Source organism: Petaurus breviceps, unplaced genomic scaffold, assembly GCF_028583685.1.
Source record: "Petaurus breviceps papuanus isolate PSGF00001 unplaced genomic scaffold, PetGlider_PUasm1.0 90804, whole genome shotgun sequence".
NCBI classification, from domain to species: Eukaryota; Metazoa; Chordata; class Mammalia; order Diprotodontia; family Petauridae; genus Petaurus; species Petaurus breviceps.
Genome location: NW_027187348.1, coordinates 8,803,377 through 8,828,894, shown reverse-complemented (window position 1 = coordinate 8,828,894; position 25,518 = coordinate 8,803,377). Strand labels below are relative to the sequence as shown.

Below are 25,518 nucleotides of genomic sequence, written 5' to 3'. Positions count from 1 at the left end.
TTGTTATACTCACTAATGAGGGGTGTGTCCCAAAATGCTATGATAGGCTCTCTTCTTCTTTCTCCCTAGAACAAGGTTTTTTAACCAGTTTTGTGTCAGGGACCCCCTCCACCCCCAGTAGTTTGGTGAAGACTATTTACCCTTTCTCAGAATAATGCTTTTAAATGCATAAGACAAAAAGCATAGAATTATAAAGAAAAGCAATTATATTGAAATGCAGTTATCAAAATATGTTGGGATTTTTTAAAATTCACAAACCCTAAGTTAAAAACTGTTTTATACTCTCTTGCTTGGTGAGCTCATAAACTCCTCTGCATTCAATTATCATCTTTAGGCAGAACACTCTCAGTTCTATATATCCAGCCCTAATCTCTCTCCTTAGATCAAGTCATATATCATTAACTGATTGTTACATGTTTTGAACTGGATGTCTTATAGGCATCTCAAACTCAACATAGCTATAATAAAACTAATCATCTTTCCCCACCACCTTTATAAACTTCCCTATTACAATGGAGAGTATCATTCTTATAATCACCCAGGTTTAAAATTTCAGTATCATACTCAACTCTTTAGTGCCCCTCACCTCCAATGATATAATCCAGCAATTCACAAAGTATGGTCTGAGGATTCCTGAGGGTCCCTAAGAGCCTTTCAAGGGATCTGTGAGGTCAAAACTATTTTCATAATGATACTAATACTTTCATTTATAATATGATAAATATTGTTATCTATATCTTTTAACCCACATGAATTAAAGTTCTTTGGGGTGCTCAATAATTTTTAAAAGTGTAAAAGGGTCCTAAAACAAACAAAAAGTTTGAGACATTAATCACTTGTCAAATTTTATCATTTCTACCTCTAAACCTCTTATCTACATTTTTTTTTGTTCTACTCACAGTACCAATGAATAGGAATGAATGTGCCTACTCTAAAATAAGAATATATTAATGATTTGCAAAATTATATACATATATAGTATGTTTATATATACATACAAAAGTATATAAATATAATCTCATTTGATCCTCACAAAAACTGTGATGTAGATACTACAGATACCATTTTCCAATTTTATAGGAAAGGAAGTGGATGCTGAAAGAGGTTATATGATTTTTCTAACAGTCCTACACCTAGTAAATGATCGAGGTGGTTGTGAACTTAGGTCCTCTTACCTGCACTTTATCTACTTTATCGTGATTTTAAGATAATATTTGCAAGGTAGCAAGCAAAAAAAAAACATCTAAGTAGAGACCAGATTCTTAGGCCACTCTTTCAATCCACATTAGCAGTTCAAGTTGTATCTCCAGAAGGTAGTTATTACTACTAGCAGGGACTTTGAGGGCATGGGGAATGGTTTTCTAGTACTCAAAGCTTCACAGGTGTGCTTCTTCCACTGAATTGTAGTTGACATCAATTAGCCAGCCAAACTGGATTAGCTTTTAGTTGGTATGAAACTTCATATATATAGTAGTTTATGGTTGGTATGAAACAGCCCTTCCCAAAAAAAGTCCATGACACATTTTTCCACAGGTATATATAGAATCCAGGGGAAAGTGGGATCACGCTTCAAACACATGGCAAATAGAGTAACTCAGAGATTCTTCTTCTACTTTGGCACTGTTTAGCAGTCTCCTGAAAGGGCCTTTTCTCGAGGTGTCTAGATGTTTGCTGATAATACAGATACTGCATCAGATGTTGCAGGGTCACTGCTAGGATGCAAATGGGAAGTATGAAATCTTCCAGATCTTTTAAAGTTCTTTATACCAGTGGATGAGAAAAGGAGAGAGCAGGTATTCTCTTCTTCCCTAATGAGGTTGACTGGAATGAGCTTGACTGGAGTGGATATATCCTGGCTTGACACTGGAATTCCATAATCTGAATTGGTTTGCCTTTTAATATTTGTCCCACAGAGCTTGACTATGGTTCCTTGGTCCAAACCCAATATATGTAACTTTGCTTCATCTAATGGCCTTCATTCTTTCCAGGATTCCATCAAGGATTTTTTTACACCTAATTTAAAATGTCTTTGATTTATTGATTGATTCAATAGAAATGTCTAGAAATGTATTCACCACCAGTCATATCTCTGAGTGATTCAAGTAGCTTGAACCTCTGTAATTACTGAGGAATGGAATGCTCCTCTTATACTAAAATTGTTCTCTGTTGTAGTGATGGTATTCTAAGCATAAAAAATGTTAGCAAATTATATCATCACCTGACAGAATTGTAACTTACAACTATCTTGAGCAGATTCAATATATTTTTCCCTATCTACATTTCTGATGATTAATTTCATTAATGTTACTAAATGCACATTTAAATCCAGGATAGAAATATCAACTGAACTAGCAGACTAAGTTAGGAAATTTCTTTGTTTTACATTTTTATGTAAGTAAAAGCCAATATTATTTTTTAATGTTTTAAATAGTTGGGAGAAAATACAAGTGAAATAGTACTTATTTTATAAGGATTTTAGCTTATGTCCCAATATAATATAGGTCTATTTTTTAGATATTTCCTTGTTTTTAAACTGTGATTGTAAAACTATAATCTTACACACACACATACTCCATAGGATTTGGGAAATTGGTCAATTAGTACAATAAGAAATCTTTCATACCTATGATGTTGGTCTAAATCTGAATAAATCATTAACAGAGGAAATCATTATCACATGATGGAGAATCCCTGATTTGTGAGAAATAAGCTGATAATCTCCTCATGGCAAAAACATAAAACCACATATACAGAGGATATCTTTTACATTTTTGTGAAATCTGAATTTGAAGAGGAAAGTAAATTGACCCCTTCCTTCATCCTAAAAGAAAAGATCATGTTGGTCAGAGTAGCAATAACTTCCTAAAACAAAGTACAATATTTTTTCTCATTCCTAATGATACTGTTGGATCCTAAATATAAAGAACAGGTTTTTAAAAGGTTTTCTATCAGGGGCAGCCAGGTAGCACAGCGAGTAAGAGCACCAGCTCCAGTGTCAGGATGACCTGGGGATAGAATCCGGACTCAGACACTTAACACCCACCCAGAAACACTTGGCCGTGTAACCTTGAGCAAGTTACTTAACTCCTATTGCTTAGGGGCGGCCAGGTGGCTCAGTGAGTAAGAGCACCAGCCCCAGTGTCAGGATGACCTGGGGATCAAATCAGGGCTCAGATACTTAGCACCACACCCAGAAATAACTGGCCATGTAACCTTGAGCAAGTTACTTAGCCCTGATTGCTTTAAAAAAAAGTAATAAAATAAAAGGTTTTCTATCTATATTGCTACTAATATATTCAACTTCCTACTTCAAAAGTATTTGGGCATGTTTAGTGGTTAAGGCTATCAGCAAAAATTCTCTCTAATCCAGGTAAGAACTTTCTTATTTTTATAATTTCTTCCTCTCTACTGGCTCCTTTTCCTGCCTACAAACAAACTAAAGATTTCTACTACATTGCACTATTCAGCTGAGCTAGTCCCTTAATTTATGTGCCCCTGTTTCTGCACTTATTTCATTGCCAAACTTCCAGAAAGAAGTTAGACAATAGATGCTCCCATTTCCTCACTATGTCTTTGCAATTTGCTTTCTTATCAAATGAGTAGCTTTAATATGAGATAGAAGGGAAGGGAAGAGCAATCTCACCTAATGTGTTCTGGTGATGGTGGTAGAGGGTAAGGGCCAACTGAATGTAAGAATATATCTGAGACTCAGAGCTTTTTCAGCACTGGCTAGTACAACTGACTGTCCTGCATAATTACTGGTCAACATTTGGTCACAAAGTGATGAGAATGTCTTTGCCTCTCTCTAAGAAAATTGATAAATGTGTAATTAAGATCTTGTTGAAATGACAGAATAAAAGGCACTAAGATTCCAAACTACAAAGTACTAACATAATTCCCTGGGCATACAATTTTGTATGTTTGTGTATTATTTTAGGAAACGTTGCTTCTTGATAGCTCTATGTCTCATGAATGTACAATACACATGGGAACACAACAACCATATGTCCCTGGAGGATTCAAAGGTGACAAAGTAGTCTGCTTAGGTCTATAATTGTTGGGAATGCTCACTGCAGATATAGCACCTTGGTACTAAAATGCTTGCTATTGTTTTTTATTACTATTGTTCTTCAAGCAAACAAAATAACATTAGCAACTTAGGCTAAATGATCTCTAAGTTCCCCTTCAAATCTAAATTCAATGAGCCTTTGGCCAGCCAATCTCTATGTCTAGTCCCACCATCTCTCCTTAGTGCCAGATCAGCATCATCAACTACCTGGGAAACATTTCCATTTGGAAGTCCTGCCAATGCCTCAAATTCAACATGTTTACAAACACAGAATTCTACCCAAATCTGCATAATTATTTTGAATTGCTATTTCTATTAACAGCTTTCTCATCATACAGATCTAAAACTTCTCATTTTAACCCTTATTTCTTTCGTTTTTATATGTTCTTTTTCATTGTAAATTAATGATTAAACAAACATTTTGATATAAAAATCACACAGTATACAATCAATCACTAAGTCCTGTAAATTCTGCTTTTCCAGTGTCTGCAAACATTCTCTATCCTTCTTTTCATTCCTGCTGCTACCACTCCAGTTCAGGTACTTTTTATCTTTTGCCCTAGACCATCATTCTAAAAAGTCACTCTTCCTCTGTTCTCTCCATACCCCAAACCAGTCTAGCACCACTGTCAAATTAATCTTCTTAATACAAAAATCTAATCATTTTCTTCTCTACTCAAATATGTATACACACTCACATTAATATATATGAAAAATTTCAATGGCTCCCTATTGGTTACTAAATAAAATCCAAATGCCTTAGTCTGCCAGGCATGTCATTCCACAATCTGGCTTCAATCACCTTTCCAACTTTATCTCACTCTACTCCCTTTTTACACATACATACATACATACATACATACATACATACACACACACCAATCACATACCAGGTAAATTTTATTCCTTGTCAGTGTCTGAAAATACCTCCTAATTTTGTGCCTCTGGTCTTATCTTTGTAAATAGAAGCACTTACTCCCATAGTCATCCCATTGAAATTTTTAGTCTTTAAATCCCATCTCCAGTTCTATCTTCTTCAGGAAGACTTCTTTGATCTCCTCAGTTTTAATGTTCTCTCTCTTCCTCTGTACTACTTAGCTTTCTCACACACTAATGTTCTACTTTGCATTAGGCAATCTGTCTATTTATGTATGTGTGTACATATCTGTGTATACATATACATATACACACGTGTGTGTGTTATTTTTCCATTAAGTGATAAGTTCCACAAGGTCAGAGATTATGTCTTCTTTATATCTGTGCCTCCCTCAGTATCTTGTACCTAGTAGAAATTCAATAATTATTTGTTTTAGTCTAAAGTTCAGTTAAGACCTATTTCTCAGTTGAGATAACCAAAAAAGAGGTGAGTTAGTAAAAGTCACATTTGTAGTAAAAGCACATTTAGGCAGTAGGAAACAGAGTGTACAAGTGAGGAAACTGTGCAGTAGGAAATAGCATGGAACCCCCAGTTGGATCACCATTCTGCTATCAGATGGTGATAGTTCCTAGACTTTGCTATTCTGGAAGATATTAATACTAACATAATAATCTTTTAATCTATGAATTCAAGCCAGTGAGTCTGAAATGAAAGCTTGCTATTTTCAAAAGCAAGCAGTATCATGTCTTCCCACTTTATTAATTTAATGTTTTGGAGTCAAAAGCTTGTATATTATTTATTTTGAAACTCAATAAAATGTTCATGCCTGATCTGCAACATTTCATATTTAGAGTCAATCTTTCAATGCATGGACTTCCTCTTCCATGCAGGTTTTCACCTGTAATCTTATAACCAGAGCACTGAACCATGGAGTCAAGGCTCCTGGGATATACATCCATCTTTGTTATTGTGTGACTTTCTTGGACTCTGTAATGTGACTGACTATAGAGAAACAGTGATATCTACCAGCAGATATCATTTAGTAATGGAGTCTGAAAATTATGCAAGAAATTTTCTCTTTCTGTATAATTTACAAGTATAGTGGATTTACTACTGCATGAAGCAAACTGCATAACTAAACAAAAGAGTTCAAAGGCATATTCCCTAAAAAACAAACAAACAAACAAAGCTCCAGTTGACAGGTTGGGCTCATAAAATCTTTTTATCCCTATGATTTCAATATATTTCCACACATTACTCCTCCCAAGAGTCCTATTAATGTGTCATTTTCAAATACATGATGTTGATCAAGGAAGGCGTGGTGAAATCTTAGGCTTTGGTAATTTGGGGCATGTGTACAACACAAATTGTAAGCAAACTATGAATGTCTAGTGCCATTGTACATGAGAAATTCAAGTTCCTTGCTTTTTAACATAACTGCCAGCTTCCGTGATATCCAATTTTCCAACTCATTGAAAACATTCTCCAGTTGCTGTGTGATTTCATAAATTGTATTTGTGATACTGGTGCTAAGTTCCTCTTAATATGTGGTTTTGATGAGTAAACAGCAGCTTTAATATGTTCCCATAAAAAAAAGTAATAAATGAGGACAGGTCAGGCAAAGGAGTTGCATGAAGGAGGACTTTTTTTTAACATACTATCAGAGCAGACCTAGGATGCATATTTACCCTAATCGCCCAACAACAAAAAAAATTTGTGCCAACTCAGTGGTTACTAAAGAAAAAGAGAGATTCCAAATTAGTGATTCTACTGTTACAGAATAATAGCAAACTTCTGCTTCTAATGAAATCATAGCATTACAAAATTGGCCCAGTGAGGTTATCCAGTACAAAAAAAAATGGCAATTAAACTTGCGACGTGCTAAAGTTTTGGGGAGTAAAATGAAAGTGGAGAAAGGAGAAAAGGCAACAACCTTAAAAACTATCTTTTTTTTTTTAAAGCAATTGGGGTTAAGTAACTTGCTCAAGGTTACATGGCCAGTTGTTTTGTGTGGGTGCTAAGTATCTGAGGCCGGAACCGATCCCAGGTCTCCTGATGCTGGGGCCAGTGCTCTTACTCACTGAGCCACTGGCCGCCCCCCTTAAAAACTATCTTGTATATAATTCAGGTGTTTGCAACTATTTTATCAAGTAAAAACAAAAATCATGTAATTGTTTTCACTGAGAGGATTTTAAAAACAGGACATCCAATAATCATACTAGAATATCAGAATTACCTGAGTAATTTACCTCAAATTTCACTTTTCTGACACTGTATTGCTCTGACTCATGTGTGACAAGGCATTTTTTTTCCAATGGATTTAGCATATTTTGGATCAAAGCGTCCTCTACTTCATTTAACAGATTTGTTCAGATGGGAGATCCTGAGGGAAAAACAATGCTAGGAAGAGGGGTTTCTGAGCATCTGAATATGTAGGTCATTGGATTTTCAAATAAATTATAGAACAGTTTATCTATTAAGCAATCTTCACTGTACATATTTTATGAAGCTATACTTAATTATGGGTTAATGTATATCCCCAGATCACTCCAGTAAAATTAAGCCCTCACACAGTCATAAGACTACAAATAAAAACTGTATAGAAAGACAAGAGGTCAAATAATTCAAACTGAGATACAATGATGGTGTCAATGTGGTAAAGTAGGCAAGTAAATTACCAGGAGTCCATGGGTCTAATCTGTGAAAGGGAGTATGTCAAACATAAAGAAATTCAGGTTTCAGCAAAGTCAGAATGGTTGATTTTAAAATGGAACCCTAGCTTAGTATGCTAGCATTGGCCTCCAGGTTTCTTTATTCCTATTGACTTCATCAGTGCCATTACTGACAGGACACTGTTAACAGAACTAGTAAAAAAAAAATGATTTTGCTTGCAGTTTGTTTCTATTGTACACATGCTCCAAAATCTAGCTAGCAATATTCCCACAAAATTAGATCTTCAGATATATTAAGATTTAAAAAAAATTTAAATGAAGTTGGGTGGCTATCATATCAAACCAGATCCTGTACCTTTTTTAGGAGTAGGTGTTAAAAGAAACATCTGAAGCCTGAAAAAAATTTTGGGTGATTCTGATAAAGAATAACAGTCATTCTTCAAACAACATAGGATAAAGCAGACTACTTTTTATACAGTCCTCCTGCAGTATAAAAGATCAATAGGACATATAAGTTAAAAATAATGCTGATGACAATGTTTTTGATTTGGGTTTTTGCTACCCCAGGTTTCCTTCTGCCATCAATAACACTTTTGCACGGAGAAGAACTTAAAAGATGAAAAACCATTCCTCCCCCCTAAAATAGTGTTGGTTTTTTTTGGAGGGCAGTTGGGGTTAAGTAACTTGCCCAAAGTCACACAGCTAGTTGTGTGTGTGTGTGTGTGTGTGTGTGTGTGTGTGTGTTAAGTGTCTGAGGCTGGATCCAAACTCAGATCCTCTTGAGTCCGGGGCCAGCGCTCTACTCACTGTGCCACCTAGCCGCCCTTAAAATAGTGATTTTTGAATAGAGGGTACCACTTGAACTGAAATTACTGAGCATATTATCTCACTCACTTTGTCACCCTAAAACAAATACTTGTGACATTATCATTCATATAATCTACCAATTTTATTGTCACTGTTTGTGTGCATGACATGGTATTATAGGTTCATCATAACTCTATACTATCTGATCATTTTTCAAAAACTGTTATGCCAAAAATTCATCTGGCATTAGAGTCTTCAGAAATAGAAAAACATGCAGGTACATTTTTCATTCAGGACAAATATTTTTTAAAAATGGAAGGAAAGTCAGAATATAAAATAACATTCAGCTGAAGCACTATGGTATAAACATAGGTTCTAATCTCTGCTCTGTTATTTTATAGCTGTGTGACTTTTGGCAAGTGATTATACGTCTCTATCCCTCATTTTTCTCATTTGTAAAATGAGGTGGTAAGAGCGAGGTCCTATACAGCTCAAAAATCCTATGCTGTTCTGGTAACCAGTGGCACTAACCTGAAGCCTAAAACTATTCTGTGATCAAGGGCCTGATGATCTCCCAGAGATTGCCACTTAAATTATATGAATGCTGTACCCATGTTACAGATCTGATTTCCTGGTATGGTGGTTTTCAGGATTGTTTATAATGTGAATTTAGTCCCCCAAGGCACTGTTAATCAAGCCTGATGTTTCATATTTCTAGGAATTTTCCCTTCCCAAAAAGAGAAATTATTTATTTTTATCTTCTTTTTTTAGGCAGTATATATTTGTGTCATCAAATTAAAGGAGATCACACAAGGGGGAAAAAACACATAAACTATCATATTGATAAAAGTTAACCTCATCTGACTCCACAAAGAATCAAGGGTAGAATTTGCCTTAAAGTGTGGGTGGAGGGTCACTTTCTCAAACAAGCTACATTTTTGTGATTTTTTTAAAAAATGAGACTGCATTGATTAAAATTTATTAAAGACAGTCTCTGGGGGGGGAGCTCTTTTACTTAATTTTTATTATTTTACATTATTATTTAACTGAGAAAGCTAAAGGGACATGGGTCAGATTTATAAGGAAGCATTTGGCTTAATTAAACACTTCATCTTTGTAGAAATCACTACTTCAAAAAAGTTAGCTATCATGAATGAATATACTATAGTTAAAGTTTTTTTGAAAAGAAAAAGCAGGGAAGCATTTTATAATGCTATATTTTTAAACTGTCAATATTATTCACAAATTATTTTTAATGTACCATAGTCTGACTTTCTATGCAAATATCTAAAGGATTATGGAAATATGAATTGTTGGGTAACAAGTTATGCAAAACATTTTATATTAGACTTGATATTAGACATCTGATGGATATTACTTAACTATTTCCTGAACCTCAAAATGAATTAAAATTATGTTATATTAAATAGCAAACCAACTAAATTCAAAGATTTTAAGATGCTATTGGTGTCCATCAAAAACAATCAGATACTTTTTAATTCTCAGTGCTATCTGAAACTATGAGGCAGATTCCTTTCAAACAGGAGTTATACTTTGTTACCATTCTGTACTGTACTAGCTCCCCGCCCTTTATTTTTCTTTAAGGTATTACACCACATGTAAATAGCTGATTCTATTAACTGGACTTCTCATAAAAATGAGAAAATTAAAAAAAAAGCAAAGCTTGGTTTCCTGGGGCATTGAATAGTCTCATTTTCAGTTACTAAAACTGATAGTAAAGCTCAGTCACAGGCTCAATGACTTCCTGCTTAAGTTCATACTATGTCATTCTGTCAGTATCATCTACCTTGATTATGTGAAGCTTTATAAACAACAGGTTATGATCCTCATGGGATGAAAAGCTCTCCTAAATTAAAAACAGAATTTAAAAAAGGAAATACATATACATTCCTATCTAGTTTCCACTTGATTCCTTTAAGGATTAGTCCATGAAGTCAAACTCATATTGATTGAAAGTGATTTTTCTGGGTAGAGACATGTTAAAATTTTAATGGAAAAGGGAAAATAACAAAACTGTGCTTCTATGATTCAATCAGAGCCTTTTAAACTTGTCATTTTCAATATGGTAATGACCCCCCCCCAAAATCATTAATTCATAAAGATGGACAAAAGATACTGGCTAGGAAACATCTTCAGGAGACCAAACTATATAACAACATACCAATGGGGTGTTTAGTCCTATTTCATTCTATTTGGATAAAAATTATTGTATACTGTATTTTCATTTCCAAGTCATTGACTCACCATGCTTTCTACACTATAGTCATCATCCACAATTCCCCCACCCCTCTCCAAATAGCCTTGGATGCTTCCCTGGGTCACCTGACTCCATAGGTAAGCTTTTGTGTCCTATCTTACACAGAACCAAGTTTCCACGCCACTTCTGGTCATCTCCTTGTTATGCTGCTTCTATCTATCATCCAAAAATCATTCCTACTCTCTCTACATTCCCCCTGCAAGCTTAGAATCTGCACCTTGGTCTTCAGTTCTGATAAACTGGCTTCACCTTAAGTCTCTTTCAAATAATCTCTACACTCACACCCCATCCTCCATTCACAGATTCCCTTTTCTATTGTCTTCCTCATCTTATAATGTAACAAAAAAACCTTTGTTGCAAGAAATATCTTGCTTGCTTTTATTTGTGTACCCTGTGATTAGCACAATGCCTAGAATGCAGTAAGCATTTAATAAATCTATTTTTTAAACTTATTCACCTATTTTTTAAAATTCAAAGCAATATAAAACCGTTTCCAACTTTATATGTAGTCAGAATATAATCAGAGATTCAAATAAACCTGAAAATAAAATGTTGATTTGTCATGAAATGTTTCTTCAGTAGATAAATGACAGTATTATTAAAGAAGACTGCAATCTTCCTTAACTATAATTCTGATCACTATAGACTAGAATAATGCTGCTTAAAGGCCTTTGGAGTCCTTTAGTGGAGAGAAATATAGCAATTAAAAGGAATATTCACAATCTTCTTTGAATTAAACTCATTATCAGATTATTTTAAAATTCTTTCAAGGAAAATTCATAAATAATGAGTTTAATATGATTTTATATTGTATTACCAGTAAATATAACCATCATATGGATAATGTGAAGCCACTTGCTATGGATATTTAACTGAGCTGAAAATCTATCTAGTTCATATTGAAAGGTTTATAGCACTTATATCAGACTGTCACAATTTCTTCCCCAGACATTTTCTTACCACAGAATGAACCAATCATGTACCCCCTTTAGCATTTGTGATGCAAATAAAAAAGTAAAGAAAATAATACCTGTGTACGGTTGAATGCCACTCTAGCAAACACAGCTTGAGAAACACTGGCTCTCTTCAGCTCATCTCTGACTTGCTGGTAGATATCTGGAGAAACTTCAACTGAAGAGTTTGTTGGCTCTGGCTTAACTGCTCTGGGGATGGGGGGATGATTCAAGAACTGTTGGTTGATGGCTTGAGGGTGTTGGTGAGCCAATAGTCGGCTGACAGCTATCTGTTGGTTTATCAGGTGGGCCATTGCTATTTGTTGCCTTACTAATTGTGGACTGAGCTGGGGAGAAAGAAGACCGGGGCTCATGATGGGCTGTAATGTGGGCACTTGGTTTCGGATTGGAGTACTGTGGTGAATTTGGCTATGAGGAGACTGTTCGTTAGTTTTTCCCAAGGTTGCCAGCTGGTTCATATTTGGTAAATGCATTGGACGTTGGCCCAGAACACAATAGTCTGAGAGGTTTTCTCTCTCCACTCTTTCCACTGTCAAAAGATAGAAATGAAATTTCACTATTTTAAATCACATAGTTGCTACAAAAATAGCTAATATTGAATTGTCATGCTTTTGTCATATAGTATGTTCAAACAGACTTTTTTCCCCCTACTTAAAAATGTGTACAAAGGTAAAGAAAGTACCTTTAGTACCTTTTAAGTGAAAATAACTTCTGCCTTCATGCAAAAGTCTCTTCAATTAAAACATACCAGAAAATATTCCAAATCAAAACTATCAACTGCTTTCACTCTGTTGAAATTATTTGAGGAATACATTTTACTGAATAGCCAATAGAAAAATCAACATCTACACAATCTGAACTCTTCCCATATTCAAAAGCTCCATCAACTCCCTAGGTTACTCTCATGCAAAAAAGTACCAGCTGCTCTCTTTGTGGAGGTTGTGGGCAATAACATAGTTCATGATTATCAGGAAATAACAAGGACAATATCTCCTACCAAATTAACTTTTAACCTACTTTATAAAAATTATGAACACCACCATAAAATTATGAACACCTAAAACAGAGTATATCTTCATCTGTCTATTCAATTGCTAACTGCTTTTAGAAGAAAACTATTTGAAGAAAGAGTTATGTGTGTTTCTTTGTTTTTTAGAAAGATTAAGATATGAATGTAGGCTAGAAAGAAAGTTTATCAGAAATCTCTACATGCAATTAAATTTATCCTAATGTGGTTTATCATTTTGTTATCTATTTAGTGACTAAAAGGATCAACTCTTGAAATGGAGAAAGTGAAAGATTGCTCGTTTGCTAAAATAAAAGGTTTGGGAGGCAGTGGAGAGAAAGAGGCTGCCTTATGTTTTATAAATTTCCCAAGTAATCAACAATTTTCTTCAGATTTTTTTAAGTTCAATTTTTAATTTAATCCCCTAAAAATTATTTGGTTGAATACACTCCTTTATGAAAATCCATAGTCCAAGAGCAACCTGCTGAATATTTGCAATCACACGTTTTAGGAGCAATACCTTTAAATCATCTCCCATTGAAGGAATATATATGTTGATTAAATGTAGAGGTAAGTGTTCTTAGAACCAAATCCAGCAGCAAATATAATGAAAATTCAGAAGAGCTAGATATCCTCTGTTAATCTATACACATTCTACAAAGGAAAACTCTTCTTATTCTTATTGTGCAAATTAAGTAGAGACTTCATAAACTGAGGACATAGCAAGCCCAAGTCTTGTGTTCAATCTCCTGAGTCACCCTCCTAATACCACAACATATATTTTCATCTCAGCCAGAATCAATTAAAGCAATAAATGATGTTTGATCTTAAAAAGATTCAAAAGCAGAAACTTCAACCATTTTTTTCTTTTCTACTCAAATGACATGGCTTCTCAAGGAATTCCCAAATATTGGTGTTCTAAGAGAAAAATCTTTGGTAACCCCACATTCTTTGATTAACCACTTTCTAAAATTCAATATTTAAACTCGCAACAACTTAGTCATCTTCTATGAAGTTTATTCTCTTCCAACATGGCACATTTAAGCCAAAGAATATTCCATCAATAAGAGAGAAGTGGTTTCCAAATATTCAGTAGTGATAAAAGCTTCTTCTTTATACAAGTTTTAGCAAACCCCTTGCAATATTTAAAAAATGTAAATGCTTACTACTCCATCAGCTAACATATGGTTGATTTTTAAAATTATATTTCAGATAATTTTAATAATTCATGTTAACATAAAAATAAAACATATACAACACTTAAAATACTTTCATTATATTCCTGTGATAGAGGTAGTTCAAGTATTATTATATTCATCTTACATGTGGTCATAAAAGTAGTAAATGCTGATGTCAGGATTTGAATTCCAAAAACCTGATTCCAGCATCCATACCACTACACAACCAGGTTCTCAGATAATTTTCCCCCAGAATGTAACCATGATGCAAACAACTTATTTAGTAAGTAATACGGAAGTGATTTCTTGCGATCAATGAGTATTTAATAACAGGAAACAATAATAGATAATAATTCCCCTAAAATGGTTTTTAAAGACAAATGTCATTTTCCATTTTACTTATAGAAATGCATATTTTGAGGAGCTGTTTTAGTTCACCTTATTTTTCCTTTAAAATTCTGAAGATTTCCTTTCAGATTCACTGTGATTTCTATAAATGTTTTTCATAATTTTGCTAGAACCATCAAGCTTTAACAGAAAAACAATGTACTGCTACTATGCATCAGAACACTAGAAGAAAATCTAAATTGGAGATACCTCTAGTGATATATGCATTTGGTAATTAAACTAGGTTTGGAGGTTTGTTTGTTTTCTATTGTCAGTATCTTGATTATTTTCTTATATCTTAAAATTATTTTAAATTCTTAAAAAAAAATCTCCATAGTGGATAGACAGTTTCTAATAAAAGTTTCTTTTGTCAAACTGGAGGCAAAGGTCAAAGATAAAACAAGGTGAGATAAACTGCCTTTCCAACTTTATGCATACCAGCATAGTAAAGTTCCAAAAGAGCATGAGATGCAGTATGGTGGGAGTAACACTGATTCTACCGTGTTTCCCCGATAATAAGACCTATCCCGAAAATAAGCCCTCCCCTTACTGTGTAAGATTCCTCTAAAATAAGCCCTCCCCCGAAAATAAGCCCTATTGAGATTGCTACTGTAGTGAAGGTGATCCCCTGCACTACACGCTACATTACGGTACCCTCTGTATGCACCATCTCCCCCCTTCACCCCCCCCCGTGAAACGCATGCCACGCTCCAAGCTGCATCCAATCAGAGCTGCAGCAGTGAGCGCGTCATCCTGTTCTTTATTGAATTCGTTATTGAATAAAGGTACATTTTTTGTTCACATTTACCTGTTTATTAAAATTGCTGTCAATGTTCATTAAAATAAGCCCTCCCCTGAAAATAAGCCCTCTGGTGTTTTTCTGTCCAAAAAAATTAATAAGACAGTGTCTTATTATCGGGGAAACACGGTACTGTACAGCAAGATACTTACACGGTGAGGCCATTCAGAGGAGCAATTCACTGGTTCATAAGACTATAATATCCCTCTACCCATGACAATATAAGAAATCGCTCATTGATTCTCCTCCTAGTTACAAGATTTGAACTAAAGAAAGGCCCCAAGTGAACCTACATGAGTTTGGAGCCTCCTTCGCATTTCTGATTGGCTCAGGGGAGTTCAGGAAGGTTTTGTTTCAGATCAGGCTTCATAGGACTTGAGTTATGTTACTGACTGGACATTCCAAATAACTTAGGAGACATTTTGTTAAAACCACTCCAGTTCACATAGGCATTCTTTCAGTCTCCACAGCTGCCCCGTGAAAGCTATACATACATAAGGTTTCAAGGTTATAGCAATTTCTCAAATTCGTATAAGCCATTCGGTTTTACAAAATACATTCTTCATAACAACCCTGTGAGGTGGGCAGTACAAATATTATTATTCCCACTTTTCAGATAAGGAACCTTAAGCTCAGAGATGTTGGGAGTCCCATCCATGGTCACCTGGCTATTAAGCACAAAAGCAGGATTTGAATGGAGGTCCTCTGAGTTCAAATTCAGGGGACTGGAGCAAAAGTACCCCAGAATGGCTCCTAAGCATTCAAATGATTCAAGGCTTCTAAGTACATACATGATTAGCTAGAGAGTTAAAAGTCTGTGGGAATTTGTTTAAATTACTAATGAAAGTGAATTTGCTTCAAAACTACATTCCATTTCAAGGAATTTCATAGCACTTCAGATGGGCAAGAACATTTTTTTTTAAATCAAGTTATTTACAAATATATATATACATATGTATATATATATATATACATACATACATATCTCAATGACTAGTGTCAATATAAAAAGTACACAGGGAAAATGAAGACATACTTGGGTGCAATTTTCCCATGAGTTGTACTTAATTTAAGTTACTTATGTAAAAATTTTATTATATTCTTAATAACTATTATTCAATAAATCTGAAAGCAACCTCCTCCTTGCATTCATGTGTATTACTTTGTCATAACCATCTTTCTTTTTTAATCTATAAATTCAATTATTAAAAAGAAACTACTATGAACTTAAATGGAAATCTGTTTTTTTTAAGTAATAGTCAATTTGATTCTATTTTATATTATTACAGTAACCTGTGATTACCAGTCAGTCATATCTGAAAAAATCAAAACCATTTAGGAACATACCATTAGTTCTCATGAAAGCTTTGCTAGGCAAACAAATTAGCTGTTTTACTATGGAAATAAGAAGTAAAGGGTAAGGTTCATTGTTTAGGGTCATCCTATCAATTCACAGTTGTAATACAATTTTTTTAAACACCTAATTAGTAGTTCTCTAGATACACAGTAAATTCTCAATTAACTAGCATCCAAATAACCCAAATTCTCTATTTACTAGATTAGGGTTTTCCCCCCTATTCTCTTCTTTCAAAAGAAAAACAGATGGCTAGAGAACATAAAGAAAAAATTAGTTCTATTCTTGTTGTTCAGTTGTTTTCAGTCATGCCTAACTCTTTATGACCCCATTTGGAGTTTTCTTGGCAAAGATACTGGAGTGGTTTATCATTTCCTCCTCCAGCTCATTTTACAGATGAGGAAATAGAGACAAACAGGGTTAAGTGATTTGCTCAAGGTCACATGGTTACTAAGTGTCTGAGGCCAGTTCTGAACTCAGGAAGATGAGTCTTCCTGACTTCAGGCCCAGCACTCTTTCCATGTGCCACCTAGCTGTCCCATGTTCTATTCTAGGATAAATCTTAAGGTAAGTATATATGAAGCATTACCTTACAGCTTCAAAATTATATAATTCTAATTCCCTATGTAATCTACAACCACAGAGATACTCAATAAGGTTTGCTCCTGAGGATAAGACACCATAAAATCCTGAATTATCGAAGACAGAGCCCATGGAGCTAATCGATAATATTACTATGGCAGAAAAGTGAACTAAAACATTTATATATATTTTCAACAAAAAAATTAAAAGGGGAGGGCAAGTTCATTAAAAAAAAACCTTATTGGGACACTCAATTACTAAGCATTTCAGCTAATCATGTTGTAAATATAACCAAACATCACAGCTTCTTTAATGGTTGATAAGAACTCTAAAGTCATTTAAAGAAAAACTGTTAATATATTTAGAAAGTATATTTTGGAACATTTCAGAACCCTGATGCTTGTCATCATTTCTCAGACCTTCAGAACAAAAAAAAAATTCATGTTGTCATTCTACTCTTAAAAGTCATGGTTTTAAACTTGCATATATTTAGGGAAAGTTTCTGCTATTTCATCTTTTATTTTTGACCTCTGAGATTATGGCAACTTCATAAGAAATTATCAGTTTACAATACTCACACATTGAAGATTTAATCTTTTCCAAAATAACATTAGAAAGTTAATTTCATTTTACTAAAATTATACAAGTGGCTAATCACTTGTAAACTCTTTGGGAGTAGGGATTGTTTCCTTCATTGTAGTATTTGAATTCACAGCACACAGTCTGACACATAGCAGACTCATAATAAATGCTTGTTGATTGGTTGATAGCTTGCTTGTTTAAATGTTTTATTCACCTTCATAAGGTCAATATACAATAAACAAAATAATAATTACAGTAATTAACAGGTGGAGTTTCCGAGCTAATTCCAATCTGATTTAGATGTTTTGGCCAAAAACGTATAGTATTTCTCATTGGTTTATAAAGAAATGCAATTATTATTTTAATTTGTCATATTTTCCTCAACTACTTTTCAAAAAAATTGAGTTGGGAAGAACTCTTTACCTGAAGATAACAGTAAGTTCTGCAATTTTCTTAAGCAAATTATTTGAACTCTGGAGCCCTCCATGAGTTTGACTTAATAATTCTAACTCAGCTCAGAGGGGTGGAAAAATAACAACAAAAAAATCTTGTAAATAGTCATAAAATATTTGGAACTTTATCCACAAATATTTATATACAAACAACAAAATAATTTTCAAAACTTCCCATCAGACCTTCTTCTTTGGTTTGACACATCTCAGCTCCCTGCTCTTCACCTCAGAGCAGGTAGAACAAGATTTCAATCCCTGGGGAAACTATAGACCATTTTAAGACCTCCCTTTCAAACTCAGATTACAACACTTGGTCATGACCCATCCAACCTTACAATAATGTTGTCATAGTACATGATTCTTTACTGGCTCAGGAAAAGAAAAACTCACCAATCAGACTCACTTGGGAACTCAATAGAATCTGACAGGGAGGCTTCATCCCCAAAGCCCAACCCCAAGTCCAAATCCAAGTTCTGACTGACAGTTTCACTAAGGAAAATAAGGTCAAGAAGAAGATGGTCTATAGCCAGGCACAGCTTCAGAAACTGCATGCCCAGTTCAACCAGAATCAATATATTAAACCCAAACAGATACTCTACAGAGAAGTGGAATGACATACAAGCAGAATACTTCCCAGATTCCTGATCCATCCCTGAGGAATCCCAGAAGAACTCAAGTTATTGTCTAATCCATCACTTCCTGGGAACAGTACTATAGAGGACAGAATCCTACTTATCCAATGAACAGAAGAGATGATGAATCCTGGGATTTCTTCTCTCATTTCAACCACCATCAATAACAGCTCAGTTCTCAACTGGTGATCATCAACAAGAAACCATTCCCGCTTATTCCAACCCTGAATTGCAGACTGGTAGAAGTTAATAAAACTATGAAATGGATTAATCCTGGAATTTATGCTCATATGACAACATGATTAACAGGAAATGAATAAGAGACATTACCAAGTCTGAGAGTTTTCCTCAAGTTTACCATTTACAGTGGGCCTGGTTTATGACCACTCTGAGGCCAACTTAATGATTGGTGAATGCCTGCTTTCAATTTTGGTATCATCAGAAACCACAGCCATGCTGTTCATTTCCATTCTGCCTCACTCTCTCTTTAATCTATGGAGGATGGCCTACTCACTCTCTCTGGTCATCATTTCTCACTTGGCTGCTTTACTGGACTTCATTACTGACTCCAGAAACTCATTTTCCTGTAAAATGGAACTCTAAAACTCATAAGCCTCTGGGGCACCCTAGGTGAAACAGTGTATAGAGTGCCAGGCCTAGAGTTAGAAAGACTTGATTTCAAATCCAGTCTCACTTACTAGCTGTGTGAGCCTGGGCCAACTTTGGTTTGCCTCGGTTTTCTCCTCTGTCAACTAAAGATAATAATAGCACCTACCTTTCCAGATTGTTGTGAGGGTCAAAAAAGGTAATAATTGTAAAGTGCTTAGCATAGTACCTGACATATAATAAGCTCTATATGAATGCTAGCTTTTATTATGATTCTTTGATGATGATGACTAGAAAGCATGAAGGATAGATATAGGAAACCTCCTCCCACATACTCCATTTAAGGAGGGAATCCAAGGCAACAACTGGCTGAAAGATTTCAACATACCGATGAGCAGGGTCTCCTCATGCTTTCTCCTTCCTCCCTTCACTTTTCAGCATTCCTTTTATATACTGTCTTTTTCCATTAAATTGTGAGCTCCTATGAGCTAGGGTTGTCCTTTGCCTTTCTTTGTATTCCCAGTACTTAGTGCCTGATACATAGCAGGCACTTAGTAAATCTTTATAGCCTGATTAAAAACAAAAACAAAAATATCCCATCTACAATATTTTATTGTCCATTTCTATGCCTTTGCCCAGACTGCTTGTCCCTCATGACTAGAATGTACTCTCACCATCCCTAGTTTTGTTTTTTGTTTTTTGCTTTTTGGAGAGCAATTGGGGTTAAGTAACTTGCCCAAGGTCACATGACTAGTTTTTTTTGTGTTGTGTCTGGGGCCATATCCGAACTCAGGTCCTCTTGACTCTGAGGCTGGCACTCTACTCACTGCGCCACCTAGCTGCCCCCTATCCCTAGTTTTTTAAAAGGCTCAGCACAAATACCACCTCTAACATGAATTCAATAAAGCCAACAAGTATTTATCATGTCCTTTGAATTGTATTAAGCACTAGTAATGCATTCTCTTCCCTCAAAAAAAAGAGCAAGAATAGGCCCTCAAAAAAAAAAGAATAGGTCCTCCTGTTAAAGAGCTTATGGGAAAAACAATGTATTCAGAAATCAATATCTACAAGATAAGTACAGAGCTGATGAAAAGTAGACTTATAGGCCCTCCAAGGAGACTTCTGTGATCATTTGGGGTGTGCAATAAGGATCCCCCCTACATCAATAAGTATTTGTTTACATCTCTTTTATGCCTCAATCACAAATTATTTTTTATTACTAGTTATTTACATACATATACTATTTTCCTGTTTGACCATATAGCCCCATGAGGACAGAAAGAATATCCTATATATTGCTTTTATAAGCTCACTGATCTACAAACAATGGATGCCTAGTTGATCTATGCCATGCGTTTTAGAACTGTGTCTATAGGGCACCAAATATCTGCAGGAAAAGGAGGAAAAAGTGAGTTGTCAGTTGAACAGCAGATTGTTTTAAAAACCATAAAGAATCTCTCAGCCAGTTCTGGATTAAATGAATGAGTCCTTCTCATTTAGACTGGATGATTCCCAGCCCCTAAAAACAAGTGATGCAAACCAAATCTATTTTCTCCCCTCTAGGCTCCTGTGTATGTTATCCTGATTGGCTCAATGCTACTGCTGATTAACAAGCAAACCAGAGATTTCAGAAAATTTTCAGGAAAATTCTTTCAGGAAAATTTAAAGTTAAGAATTAAGAATTTTCCTTTTCAAATATCTAAATTTGAATTTCAAAATTTAGGATACAGAGATAGGTCACTTATTGGATCCTGCTTCTCTTATTACATCAACAATGTATCTAGCTCATAGTTCTTCAGCAAGTGGTCATGTAGGGGCAAAGGGGAGGTAGTGGTCTTCATAAGACAATTTCTCCCTATACTTGCCTCTTCATTTGAATGCCTTTGCAAAGGACATAAACTTTTTCCTAAAGCACCTTTCCCCAAAGAAGATATTCTCAAAGCAGTGACTCACATGTACAAAGTTTTTTCAGCTTTCCACATATCACTTCCCTCACAATAATCTTCATAATGGGTAGTATGATTATTATTCCCTTTTTAGAGGTGAGGAAACACATGCTTAGATAAGTTATGGGGTTTGCCCAAGCTGAGGCAATTAGTAAATAACCAAGCCAAAATTCAAAAACCCATCTCCTGACTGCAAAGCTATAACTTCCCGCTGAGACATGGTCCACTATAAAAGTCTAAAATTATTAATGGAAAGAAAAGCTTTATGGAGGATCATAACTGTTTTGTACCTAGAATTTCATAAGACCAAGACATAATAGGTGAAAGAAACAGGTATTAATCAATTAGCTAAAAATGGCCCTTAACTAGTCATGTTAAGACCCTAGGTTTTTAACGAAAATATTTACACTGTGGCTTTTTTCATTTCCCCTGAAATATAAGTAACTGTTTTCAATTTTCAAAAACATTTCTTCTGTCTGAAGAGGAAGTATCTTTAAGAAAGTTTCTCTTGTTTAAAAGAGGGGAAAGACAATACAGTGGTTTTGGTGATGAGAAATTTAGGGAATTTCTTTAATAAAAGACTTTTCCCTTATCCTTTAAGGTGCTCATGAAAATTTAAATTAATCATCATAAACTGGTACTAAAGGTTTCAACTAATATTATTAGCAGATGCCACATAACCATTATAGAATGCAATAAATATTTATCAAGTAACAACTCTGTATAGACCATTGTTTTAAGCACTGGGAAGATGCAACATTTGGATAAGATATGGTATCCCTATACCTTTGAGAAGTTTGCCATCTGGGAGGAGAATAAGACAAAAAGAGAGATACAGAAGTCATAATATACAGTCTAACATATTAAGTGCATCAGAAAGCTACCCCAATTCCTCCCCCTGAAAAAATTATGGGAATTATAAGGAGAAGGGCCATCATCAATCAAAGGTAATAGGAAAGGTATCAGAAAAGAACTAGTATGGATTTGGGCTTTTAAAAATGGGAAAGAATTCAATTGGTAAAAAGCAGGAGGAAGAGCATTATTAACATAAAAAATAGCTCATGGGAAAGGCACAAAGGTATGAGAACACATCTGGAAAACAGAGTTTTCCAATTTTCTTAATCTGAAGAAAAGGGATTACTATGAAACAAACAATAGGCACCTAATAAATGGTGGCTAACTGACTGATACTCCTCCAGGATTGCTGCCTTATCATGGCAGAGGGGTTTATACAGCTCAATGAAACTTTGAGCTATGCCATGCAGGGTTACCCATGACAGAAAGGTCCTAGAAACATATTCTAACAAAAGGTGATCCACTGGAGAAAAAAATAGCAAGCCACCCCAGGATCTCTGTCAAGAAAATCCCATGGACAGTATGGGGCCTGGTGTGTTATGGTTCATGGTGCCACAGAGAGTTGGACACAACTGAATGACTGAACAACAACAAATTGATTGATAAGGGTGGAAAAGCAGTATAGCACTGGGTTGTCAAATGCCTTGAAATTCCAGGCATGGGAACATGGACTTTAATTTGGGAGGCAGTAAAGATGCACTGAATATTTCTAAGCAGATGGGTGACATGACCATGTCACTGGTTAAGGAAGATCACTATGGAAGTGATAAGAAGAATAAACTGGAGTAGGAAGAGCATGCTGTTGATTTGAGAGGCTTAAGCAATAATTCAGGTGAGAATGAAAGCATATATAAGGCTGATGGCAATGAGAATAACAGAGGAACAGATATTGTGGGGTTGGAATTGATGGGATCAGGTAAATGACTGTATATGAGAGGTAAGAAAGAGTTAAAAATAATCCCAATACTTCAACTAATAAGATATGGTGGATCTATTATCTTCTGAGTTTACAAAAACAACTTGCACTTAATACCCTGAGTACCCTCCAATCAGATGATACTGATGAAAACAAAGAACTCATCCTCAAGTTTGCATTTAAAGACAGCTCCCAGGTCAATCATCTCTTCATTTGAACTGGATTCCATTATACCCTCCAACCCAGTATTTTCCCTTACTCCCCTCTTTTTCAGTTTCCTTTTAGGTTTTGTCTTCCCCCCGTTAGATTGTAAGCTACTTAAGGGCAGGGACTGTCATTCTTTTTTTTTTTTTTGTATTGTACTTCCAGTGCTAAATGTAGTGTCTGACACATAGTAGGTGCATAATAAATATTTACTGATTGATTTCAAAACTATCTGAGAGGCAGGTTAGAAAAATATTTTGGAGCAAAACCTCCATTTTACAATGAAGATACCAAGGCTGAGAGAGATTAAGTGACTTGCCCAGCTGGTTATTAGTGGAGCCAAGACCAGAAGGCATAGTAACCTTGTTTGGCACAGAGAAAGTAAGGACTGCCTGATTCATGTGTATATTTGTTTAAAGAAAGAGTCAGATAAAGATACACTGTAGCTCACATACAGAAAAGGAATCTAAAATGTGAGTATTCTAGTTAGCATATGGATAAGACTTAAAGAGAACTAATACTAGATAAAAAAAAGGAAGTTATTCTCCTGTCCCAGTCTTTAAATTCAACAAAATCCTATTACAAGACCAGAAAGTCTCACAAATGTCCTCTGTGTTCTCTGTTTTGCTTATTATATTTATGAAAAGTACAGATATCTTTATGTGCACAAAGCCAAGGAGACTACTTAATAAATAGTTCTTGAATAAAACTGAATGGAATTTCAGAGTGTCAGCTCATCAATCAACATTTATTTAGTGCTTACCATATGCTAGACACTGTGCTAAGCACTGGGGATACAAAGAATGGTAAAAAGACACAAGGAGCTCACTGTCTAAAGGGGAGACAACAAGCAAACAACTGTGTACCTGAGTCTGATGATGAATAACCCTGAATAGTTTTTAGCGAATAGGTTCACAGGCTGATAAATTCTGCCCAATCTGCAAAAAGGCAATAATTTCTTCATATCTATGATTGAAATGTGTACATACTATATGTACATGCCCACATACATCTAGAAGGTAAAAAAAGCAATGAAAGATTAATGTATGGCTTCCTGGAAAAAATTAGTGTAGCATATTGTAGAAGATATGTCAATGAACTAAGCAAGGTCAGGGGAAAAAATGTGAATTTTTTACATCACAACCAAGAGTCTGGACCACTGACTCAGCAATGTGACTAGATTCACCATTTGACTAGTGCCTATGGAAAACACGGACAGCCATTTGTTCCAAACAATCCAGATGTCTGGCCCTTGTAAATGAGCATAAAACATCTGACCAAAGCTTTTAGCTGATGTAATTCCATAGCATAGTTTTAATTTCTGGTTGGTTAGTCATGTATTTCAGATATTTCTTTTAGTGCTCATCAGAAGGAAATGATATTGACTGTGTTATGCTAATTTCAATCTTTCCTTGTTTTGTTTCCTAAAAAATTTTTTAAAAAAAAACCTACTTTGCAAAGAAGTAGGACATAATTTAAAGAACATATTAAAGAGGGAGAATGATTAAGCAGAAAAAAAACAGTTTACTGGGAGTAAGCAGATCTGGGTTTTAATTCTGATTTTGCCTAGTCCTGTCAACTAATCCTTACCCTCCAAGACCTCAAGTGACTTCATCAAAAAGTAACATTTGAACTAGATATTTATCTGAGGTGCCTTGTAACTCTAAAATTTCATTATTCTGACCATGCGTCAGACAGCCTTTGCCATAGTGTGTATGTATATATGTAAGTATATATATACATACACACTCAAACATATACATACACACTCACATGTATGCATATAGGTGTATATGTATATTTATGTATATGTGTGTGTATTAGCAAACATAATGTGTTTCTTTGAAAGCTTTAAAATCAAACCAGAATAAATAGATAGACAAGGTCAAGAGTAATTTCAAAGAAACAAACTTAGAACACTAGAAAAGGATCATAGCTAGCAAATGCTGAAAATCTACACTGAGCAAAGTCTGTGCTCAATCATCCCCTTTCAATGTGTTAAATTCACTTTTAAAGGAATTCTACAGGTGATTGCCTCGAGATTTGCAGAAATCTTCTCCCTCATTATTCCCCTTCTCAATACCCAAGATTTATCCTCACCTTGACATTGAGAAAGCCTAATTTTGACTGATGAGCTAGTCCTTCCCAAACTAAAGAGTGAACATGGGATGCCAGGAAGAAGTATGAGATGAGAAGGGTGCCGAGAGCAGAAGCTGCAAAAGGAACCATGATGAAAGTAGGCATAAAGATTCCAGAGCCCTAGTCATGCAATCAAATTATTCACAAAACATAGGACTGGACTGCATTGCTAGAACTATTCAGGATTGTAGACAGCTTAGCCA

General features: G+C 35.1%; 1 protein-coding gene across 1 annotated transcript in view; it reads right to left on the bottom strand.

Moving 5' to 3' along the window:
* The window catches only part of SATB2 (SATB homeobox 2), a 232,445-nt gene that overhangs the window by 94,184 nt on the left and 112,743 nt on the right, over positions 1-25,518 (bottom strand). Inside the window, exon 7 of the mRNA XM_069070136.1 lies at positions 11,734-12,206. Coding sequence (XP_068926237.1) covers positions 11,734-12,206 — 473 coding nt within the window. The remainder of the gene's footprint in view (positions 1-11,733; positions 12,207-25,518) is intronic.